This window comes from Lepidochelys kempii, chromosome 3 (assembly GCF_965140265.1).
Source record: "Lepidochelys kempii isolate rLepKem1 chromosome 3, rLepKem1.hap2, whole genome shotgun sequence".
Taxonomy (NCBI): Eukaryota; Metazoa; Chordata; order Testudines; family Cheloniidae; genus Lepidochelys; species Lepidochelys kempii.
In genome coordinates, this window is record NC_133258.1 from 108,870,722 (window position 1) to 108,897,651 (window position 26,930).

The following is a 26,930-nucleotide window of genomic DNA, read 5'->3' on the forward strand; positions in this document are numbered from 1 at the left end:
TTCTTTTGTAGGGTTCAACACCCCTGAATTTTCTTTGGGATTTCATGATTGAATGAACTAGTGTACTTAAAGCAAAATCACTAATTGCACTTGGTTTCCACCCAGTCCCATGTATTGCCCCAAGTTTGTTCATTTGGTGAATTTGCTGGGCAGACTCAGAACAAAAACCTAGAAAACTCTCCCTCTGTGTGATGCAACTGAACTCCCTAACCTGTGCTAAGTTAAATCCTATTGATGTTTATAGACCAGTTTCCATATCTGGTGTATATATATGAAGTATGGAGGAAGTGTCTGCTACTCAAGGACGAATTGGCACATTATTACATGTTTTTATTATGCAAAACCTGAAAGTAGATCTGCATTCTGACCCAGCCACTGTGTATCTTAAAAGTTAAGTTGGTATGAATATTTTCTCAAGATGGAGAATGGTTGAAGAAAAGGCACTACAAAGAAACTAGTAATGAGGAAATTCCCTCTAATTAGGGGCAACATTACTATTAAAAAATGAAAAGACAGTTTGGGGCTTAAAACAAATGTATCAAACCCAGTAGCTATAAGTCCAAGTGATCCAAACAGACAAACAAAGACAACCAGTCCCTTTTCTGAATGGGAACATGGTTGTACGGTTAGGTATATTAACAAGAAACCTGATCTAGTTACACCTTTTCAATGAAAATCTAAAAAAGTATATCCATATACTCTATGGTATAAGAACAAAATCCACATTCATTTGTGGAAGATGTTTCATAAAATCGCTTGGTTTATTGTGTTTTCTTGGCTAAATAGCCTGCTTGCCTAGTCACAGTCTCTCCTGCTTTTTAGGCTTGCAGAGTACAGAGTCAGTTTTTGACCATTTGATCCATGTTATGTAAATAAGTGCATCTCAGTCAAGTGCTCCAAATATATACAGTATGGCTGATGCAATGCCACACTGACATTTGGCTGCCCTTGGATCTGCTGGAGGTTCTGAAAACATGTCCTGGTAGAGTGTGCATGAATACAGCTGTTATACAATTTTCTCAGAACTAGGAGTGGGATTTTGAATTCAATGTGCAAATTGCATTAGTTATAAAGAGGCAAGGAATCCAGTGAAAAGAAACTCTCCTGTTTCCCCTTTCCTTCCTAGCTCCCCTTTCCCTGATTATCTTGCACTGTAGTTACCATGCTTTGAATAAAACTACTTTGTCAGGCCTGTGCTTAGAGCAGTCACTTCTGAGTAATGCAAGGAGCTCTCTATTTCTGACTGTTGTCTGAGCATGCTGCCTCTCCAGCAGTCTTGGCTCCTGTCAGTCCAAGGAGAGACAGACTGGATCTGTGACCACATAAAGACACCGCTGCCCTCTCTAAGGTAAATAAGAAGCTATGCTAGCTCAGCCAGTAGAGGATGCTAACAAACATGGGGGAGTGTATGATATTCCATCTGGTAGGACGCACATGTACAAGCCCGTCATTATCTGATGAATCCCAGGTGTCTCTTGTGGTATGCAGCGTGCTAACCTCAGAGTGAGCAGATGGGGCCACATAGACATTGGAACTTAGTAGGGTGGAAGCTTTGTAACATCAAAAAGTGGACTGAAGACTGTTTTCACTGCTGTCGTCTTAACTAGCATGTTAACTTATGGTAGGTCATTCTAATTGATCAGTGAAGGTTAGTATAAAGTCTTAATTGGCAAGAGAGAACCAGGATGCCCAGAAAACATCACCTCTCAGGATAGTTATGAGGAAAAACCCATGGGCCCAGATTAGCATCTGTGGTTCTGCTTGTTCAAGTAGACAGAAACAACGCTGTAGGTCCCCATAAGCAGAAAGTCCACCTTGAAAGTGTGCAGTTGCACAAGATGCCTACAATTCCTGAACAACCAAGACTGGAGCCAGCCAGCCACCCACAGCCACAAAGAGGTGGGAACAGCAAGGGATAGGATAGGGATAGGAACTTCAGAAGATGTTTGTTCAGCACATCACCTGGGCAGCCTCTGCCAAGGGTGCTCCTAGGGAACCCCAGCTGGAGTTTAAAGCTGCTCCCTCACAGCAGAGGGTGGTGGCTATAGTGCCACCTGATTCCTCCCACCCCCACACACTTCTGATGTGGTATGGAAACCCTGTCCTGGGTGCAGTACTCACCTTCTAGCTATCTTAGGTACTTACATTCAAGTGACTGACAAGCTCTGCCAGCTAAACAGTGCTGCAAATCGAATGTTTTCTTTAAAAAGGTTAGGAAATGTAAATGCGTTAAGATTGCACAGTTAAAATAACCAAAAGGAAAAGCAATATTTAAGCTTCTAACAGCCATGTTCATTTAGCCTCATTGCACACTAGTACTAACTATTAGTTTTGCCTGATAAATCTGTAGCTGAAAATATTTCATTATATGTATACTTAAACTATACAAGATGTACTCTCTGGCTGAGAAGTTACTATTAGGACTGTATAATTTGTATTTTCTGACTTTTAGTGATTTTCACTACATAGTCATAATGTTCCATTAACACTTTTTTTTGCCTTTTATTATTATTCCTAGGTTGCCGTAAGTGTATACGTTTGGCAAAAAGCATCCAAAATTGAGTTTATTTTGGCTCTTTTGACAAAAGTCAATGAGTCATTGAGAAGTTTTAGGCCATGTAGATAAAGTTACAGCCAGCAAGGAGAGTATTTGCCATGAAGAACACACCCAGTAATGTATCCACAAGGGATAGTGCAGCAAGGCTAGTACAATGGCAGATATTTAAAGGGACCACAACTAGAGAGACTGGAGAATATCAATTGTTCAGGAATGTTGTGGGGATTGACTAGTTAATGTTTGTACAATGATTTGAAATTGTTCCATCAAATTAAAAACCACACTTCTGCCTGAAATGTTCTCCTCTACCAGTATCACAAGTAAGATTACTACAAGTGAAACAGATTTGAGAGGGGCAAAATCCTTTTCTTTGTTTTTTCAGTTTGGCTACTTTGTGCTTTTGACAGCACTTTGTGTATGATCAGTTTCACTGTTCCCTGACTGTGTAATCATTCAGTTAATCAGTGTTCCTTTTCCTTTGTGGGGGTCTTGCAGCCACGGGGGGGAATTAAATAGGAAAATATGATCGTAAAACCACAAAAACTGGCAGGGGGACTAAAGCATAATACCTGAAATTGCTCATTGTTTGAAACTGACTAGATTTCAAGTTGGGTGAAGGAAAGCATTTCCCTTTCAGCACTCTAAGTCCTAAGTATTATTGGTATTACTCAAACTGTTCTTTCTGCAACTGAAACAGCTTGTTCTGAGTAGATTTGGATTTTTCAGCCAAGTACTGCTAAAGCTGCACTAAAAACGTATTTCTACTTGGTGATTAAATGAAAAATGTCAGAGTAGTTCAGGTCCAAAATATGGGTTTTGTCCCCCCCAGCTTGTCCTGTTCTACCTTCTGCCCTGAAGTCAAGAAGTACATCTGGTACATGCTAGCCGATCCTTGGAAAGCTCACTGGTAAGCTTTTTAGATGGTGAAATGTGACCAATATTGCATCCCAGTATTGAGCCCAAGGTCTCTGTTTCTTTGGGTAGGTGTCTTCTTCCAGTACATTTGTCAAATCATCCAAAGTATAGACTCTGATGCTTTTGATATGAAAGGTGTTATTCTGTTCATTATTATATCCGCATTTTCCACAAAGGATTTTACTTAGATGGCCACTTAAGTTAGCACACACTCACCTGAAATATCCATTGTATGTCCATCCCCTCAGTCCAGTCAGGATTCTTTGTTGCTTTGAGCAATTAGTTTTGGGTGGTGTTTTTTCCTACTCAATTTAAACAGCTCTTTTGATGATGTGTATATGCATTGTGTCCACTCTAGACATCCCTCCTCCCCCTTGCACCTCCTAACTTTTCAACCTACTGGGGGAAATTTCATAGGGGAGAGCCTAGTGTAGACAAGGACTACTTGGCTCCCAGCACAAATACATTTTACTTCTAAATAAGCAGCTCTCCTCCAAGGTATGTCTGCTTTTTGTTCTGGCCTAATTATCCTCCTTTTGCATATTACTTGCCCTGGCTGAAGGTTTTAACCTGAGTTCAAATTCCTGTCTGCCTCATATCTGAATTTTAAAAGATTAATATTTCCAATGGGACTACTATGATCATCTAGTCTGAACCCCTGTATACATATGCCATAAACTTTTTCCCAGCTGGGGCTCCCAATGTTCTTCTATAGGCCTCTCTTAACTATTTTGTATAAATGTCTTAATTCTGCTCTCTATAAAATTTGACTTGACGGATTTGTGGTGACCTCTCTCAAAGACTGAAATTTTTTTACAGTAGGGATTTAAATACACCTCTACCCCGATATAATGCAGGTTTGCATACAACGCGGTAAAGCTCCAACACGCTACTGCAGCGTGTTAAGGATGCCAGGCCGAGCCGGGGCCGAGGGGTTGGATAAGGGTTTTGTTCAATATCTTCATTAATGATCTGGAGGATGGTGTGGATTGCACCCTCAGCAAGTTTGCAGATGACACTAAACTGGGAGGAGAGGTAGATACGCTGGAGGGTAGGGATAGGATACAGAGGGCCCTAGACAAATTAGAGGATTGGGCCAAAAGAAATCTGATGAGGTTCAACAAGGACAAGTGCAGAGTCCTGCACTTAGGATGGAAGAATCCCATGCACTGCTACAGACTAGGGACCGAATGGCTCGGCAGCAGTTCTGCAGAAAAGGACCTAGGGGTTACAGTGGACGAGAAGCTGGATATGAGTCAACAGTGTGCCGTTGTTACCAAGAAGGCCAATGGCATTTTGGGATGTATAAGTAGGGGCATTGCTAGCAGATGGAGGGACGTGATCATTCCCTTCTATTCAACATTGGTGAGGCCTCATCTGGAGTACTGTGTCCAGTTTTGGGCCCCACACTACAAGAAGGATGTGGAAAAATTGGAAAACGTCCAGTGGAGGGCAACAAAAATGATTACGGGACTGGAACACATGACTTATGAGGAGAGGCTGAGGGAAATGGGATTGTTTAGCCTGCAGAAGAGAAGAATGAGGGGGGATTTGATAGCTGCTTCCAACTACCTGAAAGGGGGTTCCAAAGAGGATGGATCTAGACTGTTCTCAGTGGTAGCAGTTGACAGAACGAGGAGTAATGGTCTCAAGTTGCAGTGGGGGAGGTTAGGTTGGATATTAGGAAACTTTTTCACTAGGAGGGTGGTAAAGCACTGGAATGCGTTACCTAGGGAGGTGGTGGAATCTCCTTCCTTAGAAGTTTTTAAGGTCAGGCTTGACAAAGCCCTGGCTGGGATGATTTAGTTGGGGATTGGTCCTGCTTTGAGCAGTGGGTTGGACTAGATGACCTCCTGAGGTCCCTCCCAACCCTGATATTCTATGATTCTAAGGGGCATTCTATTAACTGAATGTCATATCAGGTTTTCCATTATTTTGTCTGGGGGGTGACGTTAGGCTAACTGGCCTATAGCTATCTGAGTTATCCCATTTACAATTTTTGGTTACAGCAAAAGGACTCTTCCAGACTTCTGGAATTACCCAGATATTCGAAGATTTATTAAAAATTAAAATCAGCAAGCCAGAGATCTCATCAACCAACTTTTCTTTTGGGTGCAAATTATCCAAGCCTCCTCATTTAAAAATGTTTATTCCTAATAGATGTTACTTAAAATCCTCCTTATTTACTAAAGGACTGGAAAGTACTTCATCATTTACATGTGATATGAGTATATCATTCTGCTTCTTTCTAAATACAGAATAAAAATATTTATTGACTACTTCTGCCTTTTCTGCATCATTATTAAGAATTTTACTATCACCATCTAGTAATGGGTTTAGAACATTGCTAGGATTTGTTTTGTTCTTAGTATACTTAAGCTCCTTATTGTCCTTAGCCCTGATAACTATGGATAATTCCCTGACATCTTTAGCTTCCCTTATCAATTTTCTGCACACCATAACTTCTAATTTATATGGATTGCTATCTATTTCCCCATTTGATAGATGTTGCTTTTAGCCAAAGTTCCCATCATTTTTGGCCATTTAATAAACTTTTCTTAAAGAACTCCCAATTTTCATTGACATTTTTCTGTTAAAATTTTTCCTCCCAATCAATTTTGTTCATGATTTTCCTCAGCTTTCAGAAATTAACCCTCTGAAGTGTCATATATAATATATATATTAGGGCTGTCAAGCAATGAAAAAAAATTAATTGCGTGATTACTTGTGTGATTAATCCTGCTGTTAATAATAGAATACCATTTATTTAAATTTTTTGGATGTTTTCTACATTTTCAAATATATTGATTTAAATTACAACACAGAATACACAGTGTACAGTGCTCACATTATATTTTTATTACAAATATTTGCATTGTAAAAAAAAAATATTTTTCAGTTCCCCCATTACAAGTACTGTAGTGCAATCTCTTTATCATGAAAGTTGAACTTACAAATGTAGAATTATGTACCAAAAAAACCACATTCAAAAATAAAACAATGTAAAACTTTGGTTGAACTAGAAGTAGGACAGAGTGGACTTGTAGGCGCTAATCGCCCAGACACACAAGTTTGTTTACATTTGCAGGAGATAATGCTGCCTGCTTCTTGTTTACAGTGTCACCTGAAAACGAGAACAGGGTGTTCGCATGGCACTGTCATAGCCGGCGTCGCAAGATATTTACGTGCCAGATGTGCTAAAGATTCATAGGTCATGCTTCAACCACCATTCTAGAGGACGTGTCCATGCTGCTGATGGGTTCTGCTCGATAACAATCCAAAACAGTGTAGACCAATGCATGTTAATTTTCATCATCTGGGTCAGATTCTACCACCAGAAGGTTGATTTTCTTTTTTGGTGGTTCAGGTTCTGTAGTTTCTGCACTGGAGTGCTGCTCTTTCAATACATCTGAAAGCATGCTCCATACCTCATCCATCTCAGATTTTGGAAGGCACTTCAGATTCTTAAACCTTGGGTCAAGTGCTGTATCTATCTTTAGAAATCTTACATTGGTACCTTCCTTGCATTTTGTCAAATCTGCAGTGAAAGTGTTCTTAAAATAAACAATGTGCTGGAAAAACAGCGAGGAGTCCTTGTTGCACCTTAGAGACAGTCATAAATATAAAGGGAAGGGTAAACCCCTTTAAAATCCCTCCTGGCCAGAGGAAAAATCCTCTCACCTGTAAAGGGTTAAGAAGCTAAAGGTAACCTCTCTGGCACCTGACCAAAATGACCAATAAGGAGACGATACTTTCAAAAGCTGGGATGAGGGAGAAAAACAAAGGGTCTGTGTCTGTCTGTATGCTGCTTTTGCCGGGGACAGAACAGGAATGGAGTCTTAGAACTTTTAGTAAGTAATCTAGCTAGGTATGTGTTAGATTATGATTTCTTTAAATGGCTGAGAAAAGAGTTGTGCTGAATAGAATGACTGTTCCTGTCTGTGTGTCTTTTTTGTAACTTAAGGTTTTGCCTAGAGGGATTCTCTATGTTTTGAAACTAATTACCCTGTAAGGTATCTACCATCCTGACTTTACAGAGGGGATTTCTTTACTTCTATTAAAAGTCGTCTTGTAAGAGAACTGAATGCTTTTTCATTGTTCTAAGATCCAAGGGTTTGGGTCTGTGGTCACCTATGCAAATTGGTGAGGATTTTTACCAAACCTTCCCCAGGAAGTGGGGTGCAAGGGTTGGGAGGATTTTAGGAGGAAAGACGTGTCCAAACTACGTTTCCCAGTAAACCCAGATAAAGTTTGGTGGTGGCAGTGGAAATCCAAGGGCAAAGGGTAAAATTAATTTGTACCTTGGGGAAGTTTTAACCTAAGCTGGGAAAAGTAAGCTTAGGAGGTTTTCATGCAGGTCCCCACATCTGTACCCTAGAGTTCAGAGTGGGGAAGGAACCTTGACAGAGACTAATAAATTTATTTGGGCATATCATCATCAGAGACTGCTATAACATGAAATATATGGCAGAATGCAAATAAACCAGAGCATACAATTCTCCCCCAAGGAGTTCAGTCACAAATTTAATAATGCATTATCTTTTTAATGAGCATCATCAGCATGGAAGCATGTTCTCTGGAATGGTGGTTGAAGCATTAAGGGGCATCCGAATGTTTAGCATATCTGGCACCTTGCAATGCCGGCTACAAAAGTCCAATGCGAACACCTGTTCTCATTTTCAGGTGACATTGTAAATAAGAAGCGGGCAGCATTATTTCCCGTAAAAGTAAACTTGTTTGTCTTAGTGGTTAGCTGAATGAGAAGTAGGACGGAGTCGACTTGTAGGCTCTAAAGTTTTACAAGATTGCATTTCAGTACTTGTATGAGGTGAACTGAAAAATACTATTTCTTTTGTTTATCATTTTTAAAGTGCAAATATTTGTAATAAAAAATAATAAAGTGAGCACTGTGCACTTTGTATTCTGTGTTGTAATTGAAGTCAATATATTTGAAAATGTAGAAAAAAAATTCCAAAAATATTTAATAAATTTCATTTGGGATTCTATTGTTTAACAGTGTGTGATTAAAACTATGATTAAGTTTTTAATCGTGATTAATTTTTTTAGTTAACTGCATGACTTAACTACGATTAATCGACAGCCCTAATATATATATATATATATTGCCGTTTGGGACTCTCCTCTGTTTGCCCACATTGAAAGTAATCAGGACATGATCACTAGTCCCAGTCAATCACCAACTTCCAATCCCGTGATTAGTTCATCTTTATTCATCTTAATTCATGGATACAGCTTTGTCTTAATCACTTCAGATATTGCACAAACACTCCCCCATAGCCACACCACAAATGCAGAATCTGAAGTGCATTGAGACTTTTTTTAGGAATATAGTGTATGTGGGTGGGAAATAATGGAAAACCTACCAAAAACATCCAGCTTTGGTGAAATTAGTGGCTCTCAATAATCCTGATCCTACAAGCTGTAGTACAAGAGCATAGAAGTACTGTGGAAATCAGTGGGGTTCTGCATGGACCCAGGAGTCCTCCTATATTGAGCAATTCGTGGGGTCAGGATCAGTTATTTTAGTCTACATTTTTTTAACATACCAGGTAAGATCAGGACATCCCAGTATTTAACTTTTGATGTCTTTTAGAACTGAAATATGGGTATGTTTTAGGCTGAGGAGATAGCAAGTGTGAAAAATCTGGATGGGGATGGGGGCTAATAGGAGCCTATATAAGAAAAAGCCCCAAATATCGGGACTGTCATTATAAAAATTGGGACATCTGGTTACCCTAGTATGTTTTGGGCTGTGGGGAAAGGGTTTGTTACGGATTTGGGCTTCTAGTGGCATCAGGAGGTTCTACTGATTAAACTTTATTTTTCTGAATGTATCTTTAAAGGTTTTTAAAAAAAGTAATAATAAAAAAATCCTTCCCAAGACCTTAGCCATCTATAAAGTGCAGGGAGCTGTGAGGAGAACTATAATGCCTCTGTGTGTGTGTACATGTGCTGTGGTTGCTATTCCATCCTAGCACCACCAGAACACAGAGAACTCAGGTTTCAGAGTAGCAGCCGTGTTGGTCTGTATTCGCAAAAAGAAAAGGAGTACTGGTGGCACCTTAGAGACTAACCAACTTATTAGTCCTTTGAGGTGGGGGAGATAAAGAGGGATAAGACCACTAAAGAAAAGCAGACCCTGTTAAATTTAAGTACCATGTCTAAGTACTTAATTAGTTCTCCTTGCTGGTACAGCCACATGGAGACCATCACAGGAACAGTTTGTAGTTTTAAGCTACTCTCCTCTAACACAAAGTAGCTTAAAACTACAAACTGTTCCTGTGATGGTCTCCATGTGGCTGTACCAGCAAGGGACGCCCTCCCCGTGACCTTTGACCCTCCCCATAATCTGCATAGAGGAATGACAGGCATTCAGCTGAGCAGGAACAGTCGTGAGCTGGGCTGCAGCCGGAGGAGGTGGACTTACAAACCAGCCTGCGAGCAGAGGCAGGAGTTCCAGTCTGGTAGTAAAACAGCAAGCCCAGGGAAAAGGTGAAATGAACCCTTGGAAATGTCTGTGGCAGAGACTACATGACCAGCGGACCAAGAGAGCTGCATGATTGTTGGACACCGGCCCTCTTAAAGGTTAAGAAATGGGCCAGACCTCAGTCTCCTCTCTGCCTGAGCCAGCCAGCGGTGAGTAGCACGGGAAAGCAGCAAGCCTTTGCGCCGGACTCACCCGGGGGGTGTTTGGTGCGCGCTGTAACTGTTGTTTTCTCAGTTGAAGAAAAGTCAAACTGCAGTGAGTTAAACAAGCTGCAGCGTGTCCAGTCCCCATAGATGGACGGAACAGCAGCGCTGCACCAAATTCTTTGTCAAAGAAAAAGTAGAATGCCTTTGGGGTTGCATGCAGCAGAGTTTGTCTTAAAGGCACAGGGCGCTCTTTTCCTAAAAGGATGCCTTCGTTTGGCATTATTTGAATACCCCTTTATTGATTTAACCTTGGTTAGATCTGGAACTACCCTTTTTGAAAATAAAAAGTTAACTTGATCATAATATAGATCTATAGGTCAGGGAATCACGCATTCCTTACTGTCTTTTTTTTTTTTTAATCAGAAACTGTTTGTCTAAGATGCAAGAAAAGAGTGCTTTTGTTGTTCTGCTTTGAAACATATGGAAAAGAACAGTATGCAATGGAGTTCTGCTGTCTAAAGCACTTCTTAACGCCTATTCTAAATGTTTTAGCTTTGGTTTGATGCATATATTTCCTTCTCTGTTCCCCCCCTCCCCCCCACTCTGCTTCCACAGAATACAAACACCATCTAGGCATTTCAGAAGTTTTTAATTCTGCACTAATGTATATATTCTCTTTACTCATCATTCATTTGAATTTTTAAAAAAGCTATCAAGGCATAACTGACATGTAACCAAAGAGTGTTCCTCTGAAAACATTAACGGGCTCTCTCTGAGTTGCAATGCACTGTTTCTTTCCTCTCCCCTTCTCCGCCCCTGCAATATTTTTTAATTAAAAAAAGAAAGAAAGGAAGGAAGGGGACCTCTGGCACTTATCCCAGCAGTACGGCTAGAACCCACCCATCTGTTTGCTCTTGGCTCTCTTACATTTTATGTGTAAGCTGACTGTTAAAAGAAATAACATTAGTGGAATTTTTTAAAAATTTTGGTTCTTTCCAAATTGACTTTTTGAAGATTAATATTATATATTTGATATTTTGGGGCAGAAACATGTTGATATAACCTAGTGTGTTTTAGTTGCTGAACAAAAGATCAGCTAACCCCAACAACAATAAAAGAGAAGGGAATGTAGAATCTAAATTAATACCAGCAAGGTTTGAAATTTTTACTGGAAATTTCAATGTACTCAGAGTTTTTTCTTTAACACCTCTTCCTCTTGCCATCCTTTTAAAATTAGCAAACAAACCAACCCTTTGGTGAGGGTGACCACTCTATATACTTTGCATTTGTTTCCAAGTGTGTTCAGTGACACAGATAATGGGAACCTTTTGTAAATCAAGACACTATATATCAAACACTCTTTTCCCTTCTTTACTGTTTATTCATGGTGCTGTGGGGTATTAGAGAACGGTTTTATGAAAACATGGAGGTTTTCTGGAAAAATAGATCGTGTTGCAGATGGTATAATTTTCAGTTCCCACCATGCATGAGCCTAGTAAAATTATCTGTGTAAGAAAACTTCGATTATTCCTTCTCTTGACTCACTTCATCTTCTATGAATATACGTTAGAGAAATTTGGCCATATTTTTAAAGGTCTCACCCAACAGCAAGCACATTAGAATTTCATCAAGGTAGCTGTTGTTAGGAAACAAATTTAAGGAAACGGAAGCCTTAGATAAAGTTTTTGTTAAACTTCCTTTACAAAAATGTGTTCAAAATGTTGTGTGTAAATGTGTTTTGGGTGTGGTTAGGGGATGGGGTTTGTATATCTTGAAACATGTTACTTGGAGAATATAGACACAAGGTGCACACTGATGAAGAATAATTGTGCTGGTTTTATAACTAACTTAAAAAATCTCAGAATCCTCTTTTAATTGAAAACAGCATTTTCACTTCAGAGCAAAAGAAGAAAACCAGCTGGAAAATGTACATTTTGATGGTACTTTGTGGAGCTGCAGATGAGTTATACTAATTGTAAAAATTTTAACTGACAAGCATACTATCCTTATGATTCTTGCGTTAGAGGTAGCCTTGTCTGAATACCCTTGTAATATGACATTGATGCAGCTTTCAGAAAGTTTCACAAAACTGCAGTAAGCTTCTGAAAATGTCTGGGTAGTATATTCTCAGCAGGAAACCCTTGAGACAAATACGTGGGTGGATAGGTCCTATGGAGTCTGTTTTTCTATCTAGTCTATTTTACAGGTCTGGTTTGGATGCTTAAAAAGTCATAAGCTTTTGGGGCCAATTCCTGTTCCACTGAATTCAATGAAATGACTTCCTCTTGTCTGCTCCGGTTTTCAGAGTAGCAGCCGTGTTAGTCTGTATTCGCAAAAAGAAAAGGAGTACTTGTGACACCTTAGAGACTAACCAATTTATTTGAGCATAAGCTGTTTATTTGAGCATAAGCTTCCGTGAGCTACAGCTTATGCTCAAATAAATTGGTTAGTCTCTAAGGTGCCAAAAGTACTCCTTTTCTTCTTGACTCCAGTGGAGCTGGGTTGCCCCCTCATGAATAGACAGGCCAAAAATCTTCATTCAGTTTGACATTACCAGCCAACTACAAGCTGTATAAACCATTGACAGTTGCTAGAGATTAGAGAGTTAAAGGAGAGCTTTACCATTTATACTCAGGGGCTGCAAATCTGTTTTAGTACTAAGGAATCAATAGGACATTCAAACCCTTAGCCACCCAAGCAAAAGCACCTGTGAAAGGGCATACCCTGGCCTGGGGCTGCAACTAGGGTTGTCAACCCTCCAGGATTGTCCTGGAGTCTCCAGGAATTTAAAGATTAATCTTTAATTAAAGATTATGTCATGTGATGAAACCTTCAGGACTACGTCCAACCAAAATTGGCAACCCTAGCTCCAACCTCTTTCTCATCCAAGCTAACATTTAGGCTCTGATTGTGCAGTATGATTTTCTAGTGTGGACTGTTGTGCCTGTGTGATGTTAAGGGTCCAGCATCTGGGCACCAGAGGTTTGAACTACAGGATCACATTTCAGAATTGGGGCCTTAGATTTGCTCAAGAAGCAGAAATTTGTTCAATACAGAAAAAAATTAAAATGAAGATTCCAGGGGGTTCTTGCCTAGAAAATGGGAAGTATCAGTTGTAATGGCCTACATTTTTGATTATTTATTTTAAATCAAAAGGTTTTTTTTTAAGGGGGCAGGTAGAGGACCCTGAAAAGTAAGTTTGTTTGGTATTTATCTGGAAATGTGTGTTTAAAATGCGTAGACCCAAGAAAGGAGGGCCCCAAATACATTTTGAGTGTTTCCCGTGGGTGTCTTGCACGATCACGGCCTAAACCCAAAACCAGAGCTAGCATCAGTTCTGCAACAGGTTGCCCTTTCCTGTCTGTGTACGAAGTTTGGATTTCCATGTCCGTCTCCCCTCTGTGACCGTATCTCCCAAACCTCCTTCATCCTACACAGCAATGCTCCGTAGCACCTTACATTATCCAGACCTTGCCGGAGAGAGAGAAAACTATTTTGGACATCAAACTTGCTACAAAAGTAAAATCACTTGCTGTGCCCCTGACTCAGCAAAGCACTTAACAGTGACCTTAAGGGGACTTATGCACATGGTTAAGGTGAGACACCCTTTTATTTATTTTTTTTAAACCACTCACTATTTTTCCTTTGCATAAATATATCTTCCCTCCTGTAATTTTAGTGTCTCTTTCCCCTCTGGTTAGCTTATTTCTTTTACTCTTTCTTTTCATTAAGGACCTATTTCTGCTCTCATTGATTCTGTTTACACACATTGCCTTCACTGGTGTGTGTTCAGGTTTACACTGGTGTAAAAGAAAGGAGGATCAGATCTGAAATCTGTTCTTTCCTCTAACCCAGAGGCAGTCAAACTGCGGTCTGCAGACCACTGGCAGAGCAGTTGCTGGCTGTCTTTAGAGAGCTGGCTGGTCACATGGAGCTGGCTTCTCCGCCTTCGCTCCAGCTGCTCAAACACATTTAAAAGTTTTTTCTAGAGTTCTTTTTCTGTGTATGCCCTTGCTCTAGCTGCATCGAAGATGCTCTGTAAATGTGACTGGTAGAGAAAGTGGGCAATGCAATTGTAAAAGATGAGGGGGACAGTGGGTCCAGTAGACGACCGCTGTGTTGAAACGTGGCCCACATTGTTTAAAAAAAGAAAAAGTTTGAGAACATCCTGCCTTAGTTCCTCTTCCTTCCTCCTCTCTGATCTTTCCCAGGCCTGACAGGACTTGCCAAACCAGCACTCCGTTCCCATTCACTGAGAGATGTTCAGGGACTTAGCTTTGCGCTCAAGAGTTGATCAGTGCAACTGTCGCTTCTGCTTTCTGTCCAGCAGATCGGTGGCTTTCAAGAAGGGAGAAGAGCTGCTGACCACTGATGGGAAGCAGCTTTTATAAGTAGGTCTTGTATTGCTTGGTGCCAGCCACTTAGTACCGTGAGGGTGGAGACTTCTCATATGGAAGAGTGGGAGCCACACTGGGAATGTAGCACTCAAAAGCCCTTATCCCTAAAGCTGAAAAACTAAAGCCCATTGGATCCTGCTATTTGTTGAGCTTGGCATTCTGTGCAGGCATTATCAGGGGTCAAAAGTTAACTTGTTTCTCAGCATGCTTATTTTTCTCTCTTGGGGCTAGGGGCTTCCTGTTAGTTGACACAGCAATTACATCTTTTCCTATGGCTGGCCAGAGGACTTGCAGCTTGTTTTGACCAGCCAGGCACATCACCAACAATTTTTTTTCAGAATGCAATGGAAAAGGTGATCTTTGTTTCACTGAAAGAACAAAGCTAGGTATCAATAAGCAACCCAATTGAGTCTTTCTAAAAGCTGTGTAGTGTAGACAAAGCCTATGAAGCAGGGCTGATACCTGGTGTGCCAGAAAAGTTGGCTTTAACCATGTCATAGCCCCAGAAGGCAGGGATATGGAGTTGCTTTACCAGGAAAAAGCAGTACACAGCTCCAGGAGGAGGGCTGTGGACTCCCTTTAGCTAGGGTAAGGATTTGGTCCTGAAGAGCCAAGGGAAACTGTATATTTATAAATACTGAAGAAATTGGACCCCAGGAAGGGGGAATATTATGTTAAATAATTTGGTCTGGGAACAAGTTATTGTAGAAATGCAAGAGGGAACTACAGGTTGTATGCCTGCAGTGCCATGAGAGGGCATGCTCCAGGGTTGGTGCCTTGTCACAAACAACTAGGAGCTAATTTCCAAAAATCAGATGCACCCAAATTACTCCATCAAACTGAGGTGCTTCGGTTCCCCCCACTCATCCTCCTCTGCTCCCTCTTTCTAAAAAACAGAGACAGAGGGAGCCTGACAAAACAGACAACCCTTGCAGTATGAACAGAAAGTCAACTAATTCAGGCTTTTCCCCAACTGGGGAAGTGAATTTTATAGCCAGGGAGCTCTCACTGAAAATGCTCTGCCTGCAAACCTCCTCACAGAGAACTTTGGGACCGTTAGTCAAGGACCTCATCTGATCTCAACTGCTACTCTTTTGTTTATATGGGTTAAGAATTGGTCTCTGAGACAACTAAGACACAGTCCATTTAAGGCTTTATAGGTTAAAACCAGCCCCTTTAATTTAACCCAGAAACAAACTGGATGCTCATGTAGATCAGAGAGTATTGGTGTAAGGCAGTGTACTTTTTTGCAAGGAGAAAACCCTTTGCAAGTGGCTGTTGGACACTGTATACTAAATATCTGTCTGTTTGGAGTTTGCACTGAGACCCTGATAAACTACACAAGGAATTTCAGTTCTGAGTGATTGTACAGACTCAGGCAATAAGGGCTTTCTGATAAGTTCAGAGATTTGTTCTGTACTCTGATTTTTTTTTAATTTACTTTTTTTATCATAAACACAACACAGTCATGTGGATTTTAAGGTGGGAAGGGTGAGTGTCAATAGTTGTGTTGAAAAGTCCTGACAAAGAGATTGAGAACAGTTTTTCTAACTTGATAAACACATTGGAAGCTTCTTCTCATTTATATGCAGGCTCCTTTACACTGCTTTGGCAGGTAAAGGGGCCATGAAGGCGGTGTCAGTGCTATTCAAACTCTGACAAACTATTGGACATTGTCTGAGTTATGAGAAATAATGAGTCTAAACTACATATGCAATATACTAGGTGTGAGCTGTGGTTCTGACAGTCAAATTTATCCTGACACGAAAGTATAGTTCCCAAGCAGGTCAGTGATTGGGCAGGCAATACATTTATTAGCCAGTTTTCAGAGTAGCAGCCGTGTTAGTCTGTATTCGCAAAAAGAAAAGGAGGACTTGTGGCACCTTAGAGACTAACCAATTTATTTGAGCATGAGCTTTCGTGAGCTACAGCTCACTTCATCGGATGCATCTGATGAAGTGAGCTGTAGCTCACGAAAGCTTATGCTCAAATAAATTGGCTAGTCTCTAAAGTGCCACAAGTCCTCCTTTTCTTTTTATTAGCCAGTGTTATTCAGTGGGGGTAGGATTGAGAGTCAGAAGATGTAAGTGCTATTCTGTGCCACTCGCTCACCTGTGTCAGTTTGGGCAAGTCCAGGAACCTTTCTATACTTCATTTTCACCCATCTGAGAGAGAGAGAGTCATGTGTGCCAATCTTTGCAAAGTGCTTAGAGAACTACTGATGAAAAGTACTACCAGGCCCTGTCCTATTTTTATCATGTATCTTTTTGGTAAAATTTTCAGAAGTGTCTAAATAACTTGGGAGCCTACATTCCATTGACTTTCAGTAAGGCATTTTGAGTCTAAATCACTATTGAAAATAGGAATTAGGCTCATAAGTCACTTGGATGCTTTTGAAATTTTACCCTACATCTTTTTTTTTTTAGTATCTCGAAAATGTATATTAGCTTTTCATACTTTTTAAGGCCAGAAGGGTCTGTTAGATCAGTGGTTCTCAAAGCCGGTCTGCCGCTTGTACAGGGAAAGCTCTTGGCGGGCCGGACCGGTTTGTTTACCTGCTGCGTCCGCAGGTAGGGCCGATGTGAACTGCTGGAAGGGTGGCGAGCATGTCCCTTGGCCCGCGCCGCTTTCTGCAGCCCCCATTGGCCTGGATCGGCGAACCGTGGCCAGTGGGAGCTGCGATCGGCCGAACCTGCGGACGTAGCAGGTAAACAAACCGGTCTGGCCCGCCAGGGGCTTTCCCTAAACAAATGGCGGACCGTCTTTAAGAACTACTGTCTTAAATCATAATCTGGCCTTGTAAATAACACCCAGTTACCCCTACATGTGACAGTGACCTGTGTCATTTTTGAAAATGAGACTTAGGAATCTAAGTCTGTTAGGTGTGTTTGAAAATTTTTCCCATTATCTTTTATATTGCAGTGTTCTGGTACTGCAGTCCATTGAGTACAGACATACATTCAGGAAATGTCCAGTGCATATTTTGTTCAGAATGTTTGATTCTTCTTTGGAGAAGTGTGCGTGTATGTTTGGATTTGTCTTTTGTTTTGACTTTAGAATTTGTGAGGACATTTAATGCTCATGAAAATAAAGGACTCAGTGCTGATTTTGAGCCAGAGGGATTGCAAACACGCACATCACAAAGTTTCTCCCATTAACTCTCCCAATGTATCTGAGCCCCAAGCCTCAACAAGCTTGCAATTCCACTCTGTAGCTCTTGCACACACAGCCTGCTAACTGTGATGGATTTTGTGGTAATATTGGGGTATGGACAAATGGGAACTAGAATATGACCACAAAATTCATTTTCCTTTGCCAACTAAGTTGAGATTTCAACCCAAGTCTTCAGAAGTGAAAGTCACTGCTTCCCTTGAGTTTTGAATCTTGGCACACACGTCTTAACCTGAAAGAAACATGCTATCTGCCTTGCTGTTTAAGAAAAACTGTACTTCTGAAACATTCTTTTCATTCAACTCTTTCTTTTCAGCCATAAATAAACCTGATTGGACTTCACGTACAGTAAATAACTTTTCCATTTTTTTCATTCTTATGTCTGGAGTCACAAAAAAGGTGCAGCATAAGAGTACAACTAGGAAGGCTAATAGTTTTGTTGTGAATATGAGCAATAGCTGCCTCTATGCTGACTTGAACCAAGTTCTAAACAACATAGGATTGGTAGGATTTTATCTTTATTTTTTTCCCACAGGAACAAACAATGGGAAATTTAGGATTGTGCCCACATAATACTGAGGCTATGGATACACGATGGTCTGTACCTGTGTTGGCATAGCTATGTTGGCAGAGCCCCTTAGCGTAGCCTAAGTGCACATTGACGGAAGGAGTTTTTCTGCCAGTAGAGAAAAACCACCTCCCCAAAGGACATGAACCATACGGACTGAAACAACCCTCTGTGAGCATAGCTGTGTCTACACTGGAATTTTTTTTTGGCATAGCTATGTCAGTCAGGAGTGTGTTTTCTTCACACTCCAAACAGACACATCTATGCTAGGATAAATTTTAACTGTAGACCAAGCCTGAGAATTGGAACTCTGTCCTTTTTTGTCTCTTGCACTGTACCCTTGTGTAATTATGGATAGGGCCCTACCAAATTCAGGACCATTTTGGTCCATTTCATGGTCATGGGATTTTAAAAAGCGTAAATTTCATGATTTCAGCTATTTAAATGTGAAATTTCACAGTGTTGTAATTGTAGGGGTCCTGACCCATGAAGAAGTTGTGGAGGGATCACAACATTATTGTAGGGGGGGTTGTGGTACTGCTACCCTTATTTCTGCACTGCTGCTGGCGGCGGCGCTGCCTTCAGAGGTTGGCAGCTGGAGAGTGGTGGCTGCTGACTGGAGCCCAGCTCTGAAGGTAGAGCCGCCGCCAGCAGCAGCACAGAAGTAAGGATGGCGTGGCATGGTACTGCCACCCTTACTTCTGTGCTCCTGTCTGCAGACCTGGGCCCTCAGTCAGACTCTGACTCTCTCCGGCCACCAGCTCTGAAGGCAGCAGCGCAGAAGTAAGGGTGGCATGGTACTGCCACCCTTATTTCTATGCTGCTGCTGGCGGGGCACTGCCTTCAGAGCTGGGCACCCAGCCAACAGCCACGGCTCTCTGTCCAGCCCAGCTCTGAAGGCAGTGCAGATGTAAGCGTGGCAATACCGTGACCCCCATAAAATAACTTTGTGACCCCCATGCAACTCCCTTTTGGGTCAGGACCACCAATTTGGGAAACACTGCTCTCTCCCATGAAATCTGTATTTTATAGGGTAAAAGTATACAAAAGACCACATTTCACAGAGGGAGACCAGTTTTCATGGTCCGTGATGTGAATTTGGTAGGGCCCTAATTCTGGAGGATTGTATATCTAAAATCTAGGGAGACTACTAGTCTCAATTTGTACTGAATTTTAGCTTCCTTAGTAACGTCAGTGAAAAAGTGATCAATTCTGATTATCTGGAGCTTTTGCATGTATGTAGATCTTGGTCTGAACAGGTTTGTTTGAGGTCTGAACCCCTTATGTCCATAAATCTTGACTTATATGAGCCTCAATTTTTAAAAATGTACTGCAATTTTGGGTACCCAACTTGGCACCGATTTTCTGAGATTCTGAGCAGCCACTACTCCAGCTGACATCAGTGGGAGCTGCAGGTGCTCAGACCCGCTGAAAGATCAGTACATTTGTGTGTCAAACTGGGAAGCCAAAATTAAATAGCCACTTTTGAAAATTTAGGTCTCGGTGCCCCAAGCTTTTTGCTACCCATCAAGACTAAAATGTGAACAAATGGACTGGGGGACTGTGCAAAAAGGAAAGCAGAAATATTGCTGGGAGGAACTTCAGTAACTCAGCCATGCTCTCCTTGGGCAAAACACTACACAAAATGCCACAGCAGTTAATTTTTGATTGGCCCCGAATGAACTCCACTGCTGCAACAATAACTCACTACAGACGAGGTTGCAGTGTTAAGCTGCAGTGGAAAGTAGGGGTTCTCTCTCTGCTGTGCCGTGGAGGAATAACCACTCCACAGGAATGGCCAATGTGTTTGTGACAAATGTAGGCTTAATGCCGTGCAAATCTCAACCTTAGTGTTTCCACCTTCTTTCACTTATTGAGGCAGCTCTTAAGATGAGCTTGAATCCTTTCCATTTTGCTACTTAAGTATTCCGTACCGTATTTACATTTCACTTCAGAAAAAATTGTTTTCATTACTTCAGCTCTTTCAGACATGTGTTTCTTACCACTACCTTCAACTGTATGTTGAGTCTGATAAATTCATACCCTGATATTTGGTAATCTCTAACCACTAATCAGCTGTTCGCAGCATTAATCAGCAGCTTCCTGATTTACTACAGTTAGAAAGAGAAAAGACCACCTCATAAATTCAATACTGACAAGGCTGAAAAATAAGATGAGCTGTCCAGTTTTCTATAGAACTTGGAACCTGGAAAAAAACCAAAAACCCAATCACAGGTTTTTCATAGCCCTCCCCTCAAGTGAGTCCCACAATCCTCCAGTCAAGTGTTTGTTGTCACATCTACTGCAGGGTAAGCCATGATTTGCCTGGGGTGATAGCTAGAGGCAGACAGGGACGCTTCTGAAGTCCTCAGGCTTCTTATTAAATGGCTGCAGCTTTGGCTGAGAACTGAACCCAATCTACTATTTTTTTCAACGACTCTTGACTGGGGATCAACCTCCATGGGCCGATATGCCTGGGGTTTGTTACCCAGAACTTTGTTACCACCATCTGATATATTGTAAATGTTACAGTTCAACCATTTGCATCTCTGCTGATGAAGAAATAAGGCATCTCCCCTTTCTCCTCTGCCCATATATCTCTAGACCAAGGATGGTCAATGCTGAACAATATAGAACCAAATTGTTGTTTGGTCATGGCCCTCAACATTCTTACCAAAGTAATAGGGCACTTGTCATGAGGGAAGTTGGGTTGGGTGTGCAGGAGGTTTCACAGTGGGGCCACTTGTCATGAGTGTGTGTTAATTTTTTTTTTTTAACAGCTGGATTGGAGTCTCCTCCTTCACAACTCCATCTAAATTCAGTTCAGCCCACTTCATTCTTTTAAACTGACTCGCCATTTGTTTAAATTATAAATTTATATATCCCGACTCTGTGGCAAGGCAATATGATCATCCCCAGTGACTTGATGCGCAATCTTATGCCTGTTGGAATCAGGGGTGCACTGAATCATGGTGTTTCAGGCATGCCAAAAGGCACAACAGTCCAGTGGGGAGACACCATGCTGGGGTCCTACATACATGCATCTGTGTTCCCAAATCAAACTTTGCAGGTACAATAGGAAGTAAGAGACTAGGAGACACATTGGATGCTCTTCTCAAAACCTAAGTTCTCCCATGAGCCACCAATTAAGCATCCGTGTATTTCCCATACATGTTCTTATGTGACTTTTGATCTCCTTAGCTCTATCATCTAATGAATCCTTACAGGTTTGTAAGTTGTAGCTAACCTCATAATGGAAATTCAGAGGCCAGACCACTGCCACTTCAGTAAGTACTCTACTCATTCATTGTTCTGTGGTGCATGGACAGCTCATGTACTATGTTAAATATATTTCCTGTCTTTTGGCTGGGGACAGTAGTGACTGCATCATTTTTGTTATTTCTGACCTGAATACCAGCCCTTCCTGCTGTATAATATATGCAAAGCATTAAAGTCATAACAAGCAACTAGCCCAGTATGAAACCTAATCTTCTATGTGTTTTGGTTTTGTTAGGTGAGGGAATGAACACAATGACACTTTTCAACACATGTTTATTAAACACATCTATTCAGTGAGACACAGTAAAGTAATTTAGCTCATGTAACCACTGAAAGTTGTTGTTATCTGGTGGGAAGTGATTTCTGGATTCTAGCTGTCTTTACTGGGAAAAAATAACCCAATACCTTTCATTGCCAAGAATTTATATATGTGTTAAAATTTATTTCATTGCTAATAGTTCTAAATTGGTCATGTATTTCTGTTCCTGTAAATGTATTCAATATGTCTGAAGATTACTGGGTGATTTCTTGACGTTTTATTAATTTATTACACATTTGAGTGGAGGAAAGTTGGTTCTTCTTCGAGTGTTTGCTCATGTCCATTCCATATTAGGTGTGTGTGCTTGCCACATGCACCGGTGCTGGAATTTTTTCCCTCAGCAATATCTGTAGGGGACCGGCTCTGAAGCCCTCTGGAGTGGTGCCCACATGGTGCGGAATAAGGGGCGCCACCAGCTCCCCACCACCCTCAGTTCCTTCTTGCCGCCAGTAACGGTGCTGGAATGTCTGCTGCTTCAGCTAGCATTGATTCCTTCTCTGTTCTTGCAAACTTTGAAATCCTGTAAAATAGCTATACATAGTAGTTTTCTTAGTTACCCATAGTAATAGTACTCAAACTCTCCATTCGTCCCAAACGGAACCTAGCTGGGGGTCAGAGCATGCCCCAGGCTTTAAGCCCTTTGATTGCTGCAAACGGCCTATGCCCATCAGCAGTCCACCTACCAGCTGCCTAAGGTGCTTAGCCAAAGGGCACATAAGTGACAAGTGCTGTATCTGCAAGTCCTTCAAACCTAGGATGAAGAAGGAGCGTGATATCCAGCACTCACTCCGGCACTGGAGCAGCAGTCCGACTCAGTACCATGGCCTCCCTGTGCAGGGCTCCCCCAGAGCCATCCACAAGCTGGCACTGGTCTCCCTCCACGGAAGCCAAAAAAGACTGTGAGGGGAAAATCTCCTACCTCCCATAGGGAAAGGAGAGGGCAGGGGAAGAGCCAAGACCTGAGTAGGGCAACTCAACATTCCCCTTTGGAAGTTGGGCCCCAGCTCAAGTCGAGCGGTGCAGCCCATCCCATGCCTTGCCTGCGACTCTGGATAGCGGTTCAGGCCCCGGTCAGCTTCAGGTGCCATCGACACCCGAAGCCCTTCAAGCAGCTCAGGAGATCCTGATGCTCCTGGTGCCATCCTCACTGGCTCCTGCAGTACCCTGGTCTCGGAGAAAACCCGCGTTGGGACCTATGCATGTGTCCCCATGTCATCGGTACCGTTTCCCATCGAGAGGGGCGTCCCACCAGCGTTAGCCCACCCACAGTCGTCATGCCTCAGGATGGGAGAGGCAGGCTCAGCGGAGCCCTCTTCGGTCCTCACACTGAGGCACCGATCAAGGGACTCGAGAGTGGTACCCTGTACCTCGCTGGTAGATTGGCTCAGACCCTCTGAGGCACATGCCATCCAGCAAGAACTTGGGGACCGGCCCCGACAATCTTCAAGGGCCTGTTACTGATCCCAGGACCAATCGGGCACCAGAGACAGCCAATCATTGGGCCATCATCGCCTGTCTCCAAAAGGAAGGTTGCCCTACTCAGGACGATGCTCCTGGCAACCGGCTTGTAATAGCTTCTGGTCTCACTCAACATCTTGGTACTTGTCGAGCATCCTGAGGCATGGATCGCTGGGTATCCAACACAGATCCGCCGAATACTGTTGGTCCCTGAGAGCCCAACCAAGACCATCTCGCTCAAGCAGATTGGCTTCGGGAGGCAGCAGCTGGCACCGGTTGGACAAGAGCCCCCACTCAGCCTAATCCTGGTCGCCCAGCACTGACTGCTCTGCTGGTAGCTCCAGCTCGGAGCGAGGTTCCCTGACTGCGGGACAAGCCCCAGTACCAACGGTGCTGACTATATTATCAGCACTGAAACCTATCCCCTGGCCCCAAGTGCGTGGCCTGCCCGATCGGTGTCGGGAGCCTTGGAGAGGCCAGCGCCCTTGGTCCTGTCCCCCTCCATCCTGTCCTCCTCCAGTGCTTGAGGCTTGGGGGGTTAAGACCCCTGCAGGTCCAGAAGGACCCAGGGGAGCAAGCTACTGGACCACCAGTGGATGTGGAGGTTCCCGCTGCACCGGCATCAACCTCGTCGCTGGACGAGGCTATCACGGGGCCCCCTCACCCAGTTCCTCAGGATGACACTAAGGCACACCAGGAACTTTTGAAGAAGGTCGCTTCTAATCTCGGGCTTCAGGCAGAGGAATTGGAAGAGCCCTCGGACTCTCTGTTCGACATCATCTGCTCCTCAGCCCCTGCCAGGGGGGCTCTACCCCTTCATGAAGGGACTTTCTAAGGTTTATTAGTCTTCCAGCCTTCAGCTGAGAGTGGCCAACCACCAAGCCCTCCTGGGCCAATATGACTTCAATATGTGGCAAGCCTTGGCCAAGTTCGAAGGGTGGCTCCCCGAGGCTTCCAAGAAGGAGTTCCAAGCGATCCTCAATGTGGGCACGACTGCGGCTCTCCAGGCAGCATCAGATGCTGCAGACGCTGCTGCCCTTCCCATGGCTTCCGCTACCTCCATGCGGCGAGCCTCTTGGCTGCTCCTCTTTGGGTTGTCCACTGAGGCTCAGCAGCCAATGCAGGATCTGCCCTTCGATGGCCGGATCCTATTTGCAGAGCAAACAGACAGCAAATTGCATGGCCTCAAGGACTCCCACAGCACTCTGAAAACCCTGGGTCTCTATGTCCCAGCCCCAGCGCGTAAGCGGTTCAAACTGCAGCAACCGCAGGGCCAGGGGAGTCAGCCTCGGCAGGACCAGCCCCATAAACGAGCCAAGGGTTATAAGCGCTGCCTGAGCCACCCACCTCCCTGCTCTGCCCAGCCGGGCTTGACCCATAATAAGCAGTGGGACAAATAGTCATTTTCGAGGGTGTGCCCGAGGGCGACGTACTAGACTATTCCCCGGATCCATCCTTCCCTGTGTTCTCCAACCGCCTTTCCCTCTTCCTCCCTGCCTGGACAGCTATAACCTCGGACCAGTGGGTCCTCAGCTCAGTGGAACAGGGTTATACCCTCCAGTCCAAATAACAGATCTGTCAAGTCCATATAAATGTTGTGCTACAGCAATACTTCAAGTTTATCTACTAACATTATCCATGGAGAAGCCTGGGTTGAAACAAGGAACTGTGAAATCTCATATGAAAAGAAAAAGATCCGTTACCATTCATATTTGAGGTGGATTCAGTCCATTCATATTTCGCACCACTGCAATAAACAATATCCCCAACTCTTGAAATTTTACAATATGTAGTGTTTTTCTTAAAGATCCAACCTCTGGAATCACAAGTCTCTCTCAGCTTTCATTTTTTTTTTTTTAAAAATGTACTTCTCTAGCCCACATGATTGCAGAGAAAAGCTTGAAAATGTGAAGCAAGTGGCGCCATAAAGGTTCAGAAACTTGAAGGCTACCCCCGCATAGTGATTTTTTTTTTAAAAGATAAATCATGATTTTAAGCCAATTTCATGATTTTGGGGCCTGACTCATGATTCTTGTGTGCTCAGGTTGACACAAAAGTGTGATGCACAGAAGTGCTGATAAGAGACTGCTCTGTATGCCTGGTCCTGGTCTCATGACATGAGTTAGTTTAACATTTATACCCCTGTCAAGTGGCAACAGCTACCAGCCTCTAATCCCAGTGGCTGCTGTTTCAACCTCTTAAGTTAACCCCTTGTTAACTTTTCCATTTCTGCTCACTCAAGTGTTACTGCTAACTTTCTAGTACAGATGTGGAAAGTGAGACCTGGGTAGGTGCATGACTTACCCAAAGCCACTAACCCCGGGGTGGGCAAACTACGGCCCGTGGGCCAGAGCCATTTTAAGCCAGCCCGCGAGCTGCACCACACGGCTCAGCCCCACTTCAGCACTCTGGCTGGGGTGCTGGGTCGGGGGCCACACCATGTGGTTTGGCCCTGCTCCAGCCGAGGCACTGGGTAGGGGGCCGCACCACGTGGCTTGGCCCCACTCCAGCCGGGGTGGTGAGTTGGGAGCTGCACCACGTGGCTTGGCCCTGCTCCAGTGCTCTGGCTGGAGCCAGGGTCGGGGCTGCACTATGTGGCTTCTGGAAGCTGCAGCATGGCCCTGCTCTGGCTCCTACAGGCTCCAATGGTCCATTCCGGAGCTCCAATGGGAGCTGCAGGGGCGGTGCCTGCAGATGGGGCAGCATGCAGAGCCGCCTGGCCGTGCCTCCATGTAGGAGCCAGAGACGGGACATGCCACTGCTTCCAGGAACTGTCTGAGGTAAGCGCTGCTTGTAGTCTGCACCCCTGAGCCGATCCCCCTCCCGCTCTCCAAACCCTTCGATTCCCAGCCCGGAGCACCCTCCAGCCCCACCCCAGAGCCCGCACCCCCCCTTCCCCGCACCCCAACCCCAATTTTGTGAGCATTCATGGCCCGCCATACAATTTCTATTCCCTGATATGGCCCTCAGACCAAAAAGTTTGCCCACCCCTGCACTAAGCAGAAATAAATGAATTAAACTCAGGAATTTGTGTCCCCCTTCCTCTCAGCTACCCTCCCCCATTCTGTCCACCAGGGCTAATAATTTTGTATTACAGCTTTCGATTAATCACAGTTCACTCATGCGATTAAGTAAAAAAAAATTAATCACAATTAATTGCCGTTTTAATCACACTGTTAAACAATAGAATATCAATTGAAATTTAATAAATATTTTTGGATGTTTTCTACATTTTCAAATATATTGATTTCAATTACAACACAGAATACAAAGTGTACACTGCTCACTCTATATTATTATTTTTTATTACAAATATTTACACTGTAAAAATAAGGGAAATAGTATTTTTCAGTTCGCCTCATACAAGTACTGTACTCCTTGGGGGAGAATTGTATGCCTCCTGCTCTGTTTTACCTGCATTCTGCCATATATTTCATGTTATAGCAGTCTCTGATGATGATATGCTCAAATAAATGTTAGTCTCTAAGGTGCAACAAGGACTCCTCGTTGTTTTTCCAGCACGTTGTTGATTTTAAGAACACTTTCACTGGAGATTTGACAAAATGCAAAGAAGGTACCAATGTGAGATTCCTAAAGATAGCTATAGCACTC

General features: G+C 43.0%; 1 protein-coding gene across 7 annotated transcripts in view; it reads left to right on the forward strand.

Moving 5' to 3' along the window:
- Positions 1–26,930, forward strand: part of PHACTR2 (phosphatase and actin regulator 2) — a 226,289-nt gene that overhangs the window by 81,461 nt on the left and 117,898 nt on the right. Inside the window, exon 1 of one of the 7 annotated variants that reach the window (XM_073337512.1) lies at positions 9,882–10,129. The exons of the other annotated variants lie outside the window; for them this stretch is intronic. Within the exon in view, the coding sequence (XP_073193613.1) occupies positions 10,087–10,129 (43 nt within the window). The 5' untranslated portion in view covers positions 9,882–10,086. Of the gene's footprint in view, positions 1–9,881; positions 10,130–26,930 lie in introns of those variants that run through there. 7 annotated transcript variants of the gene reach the window in all.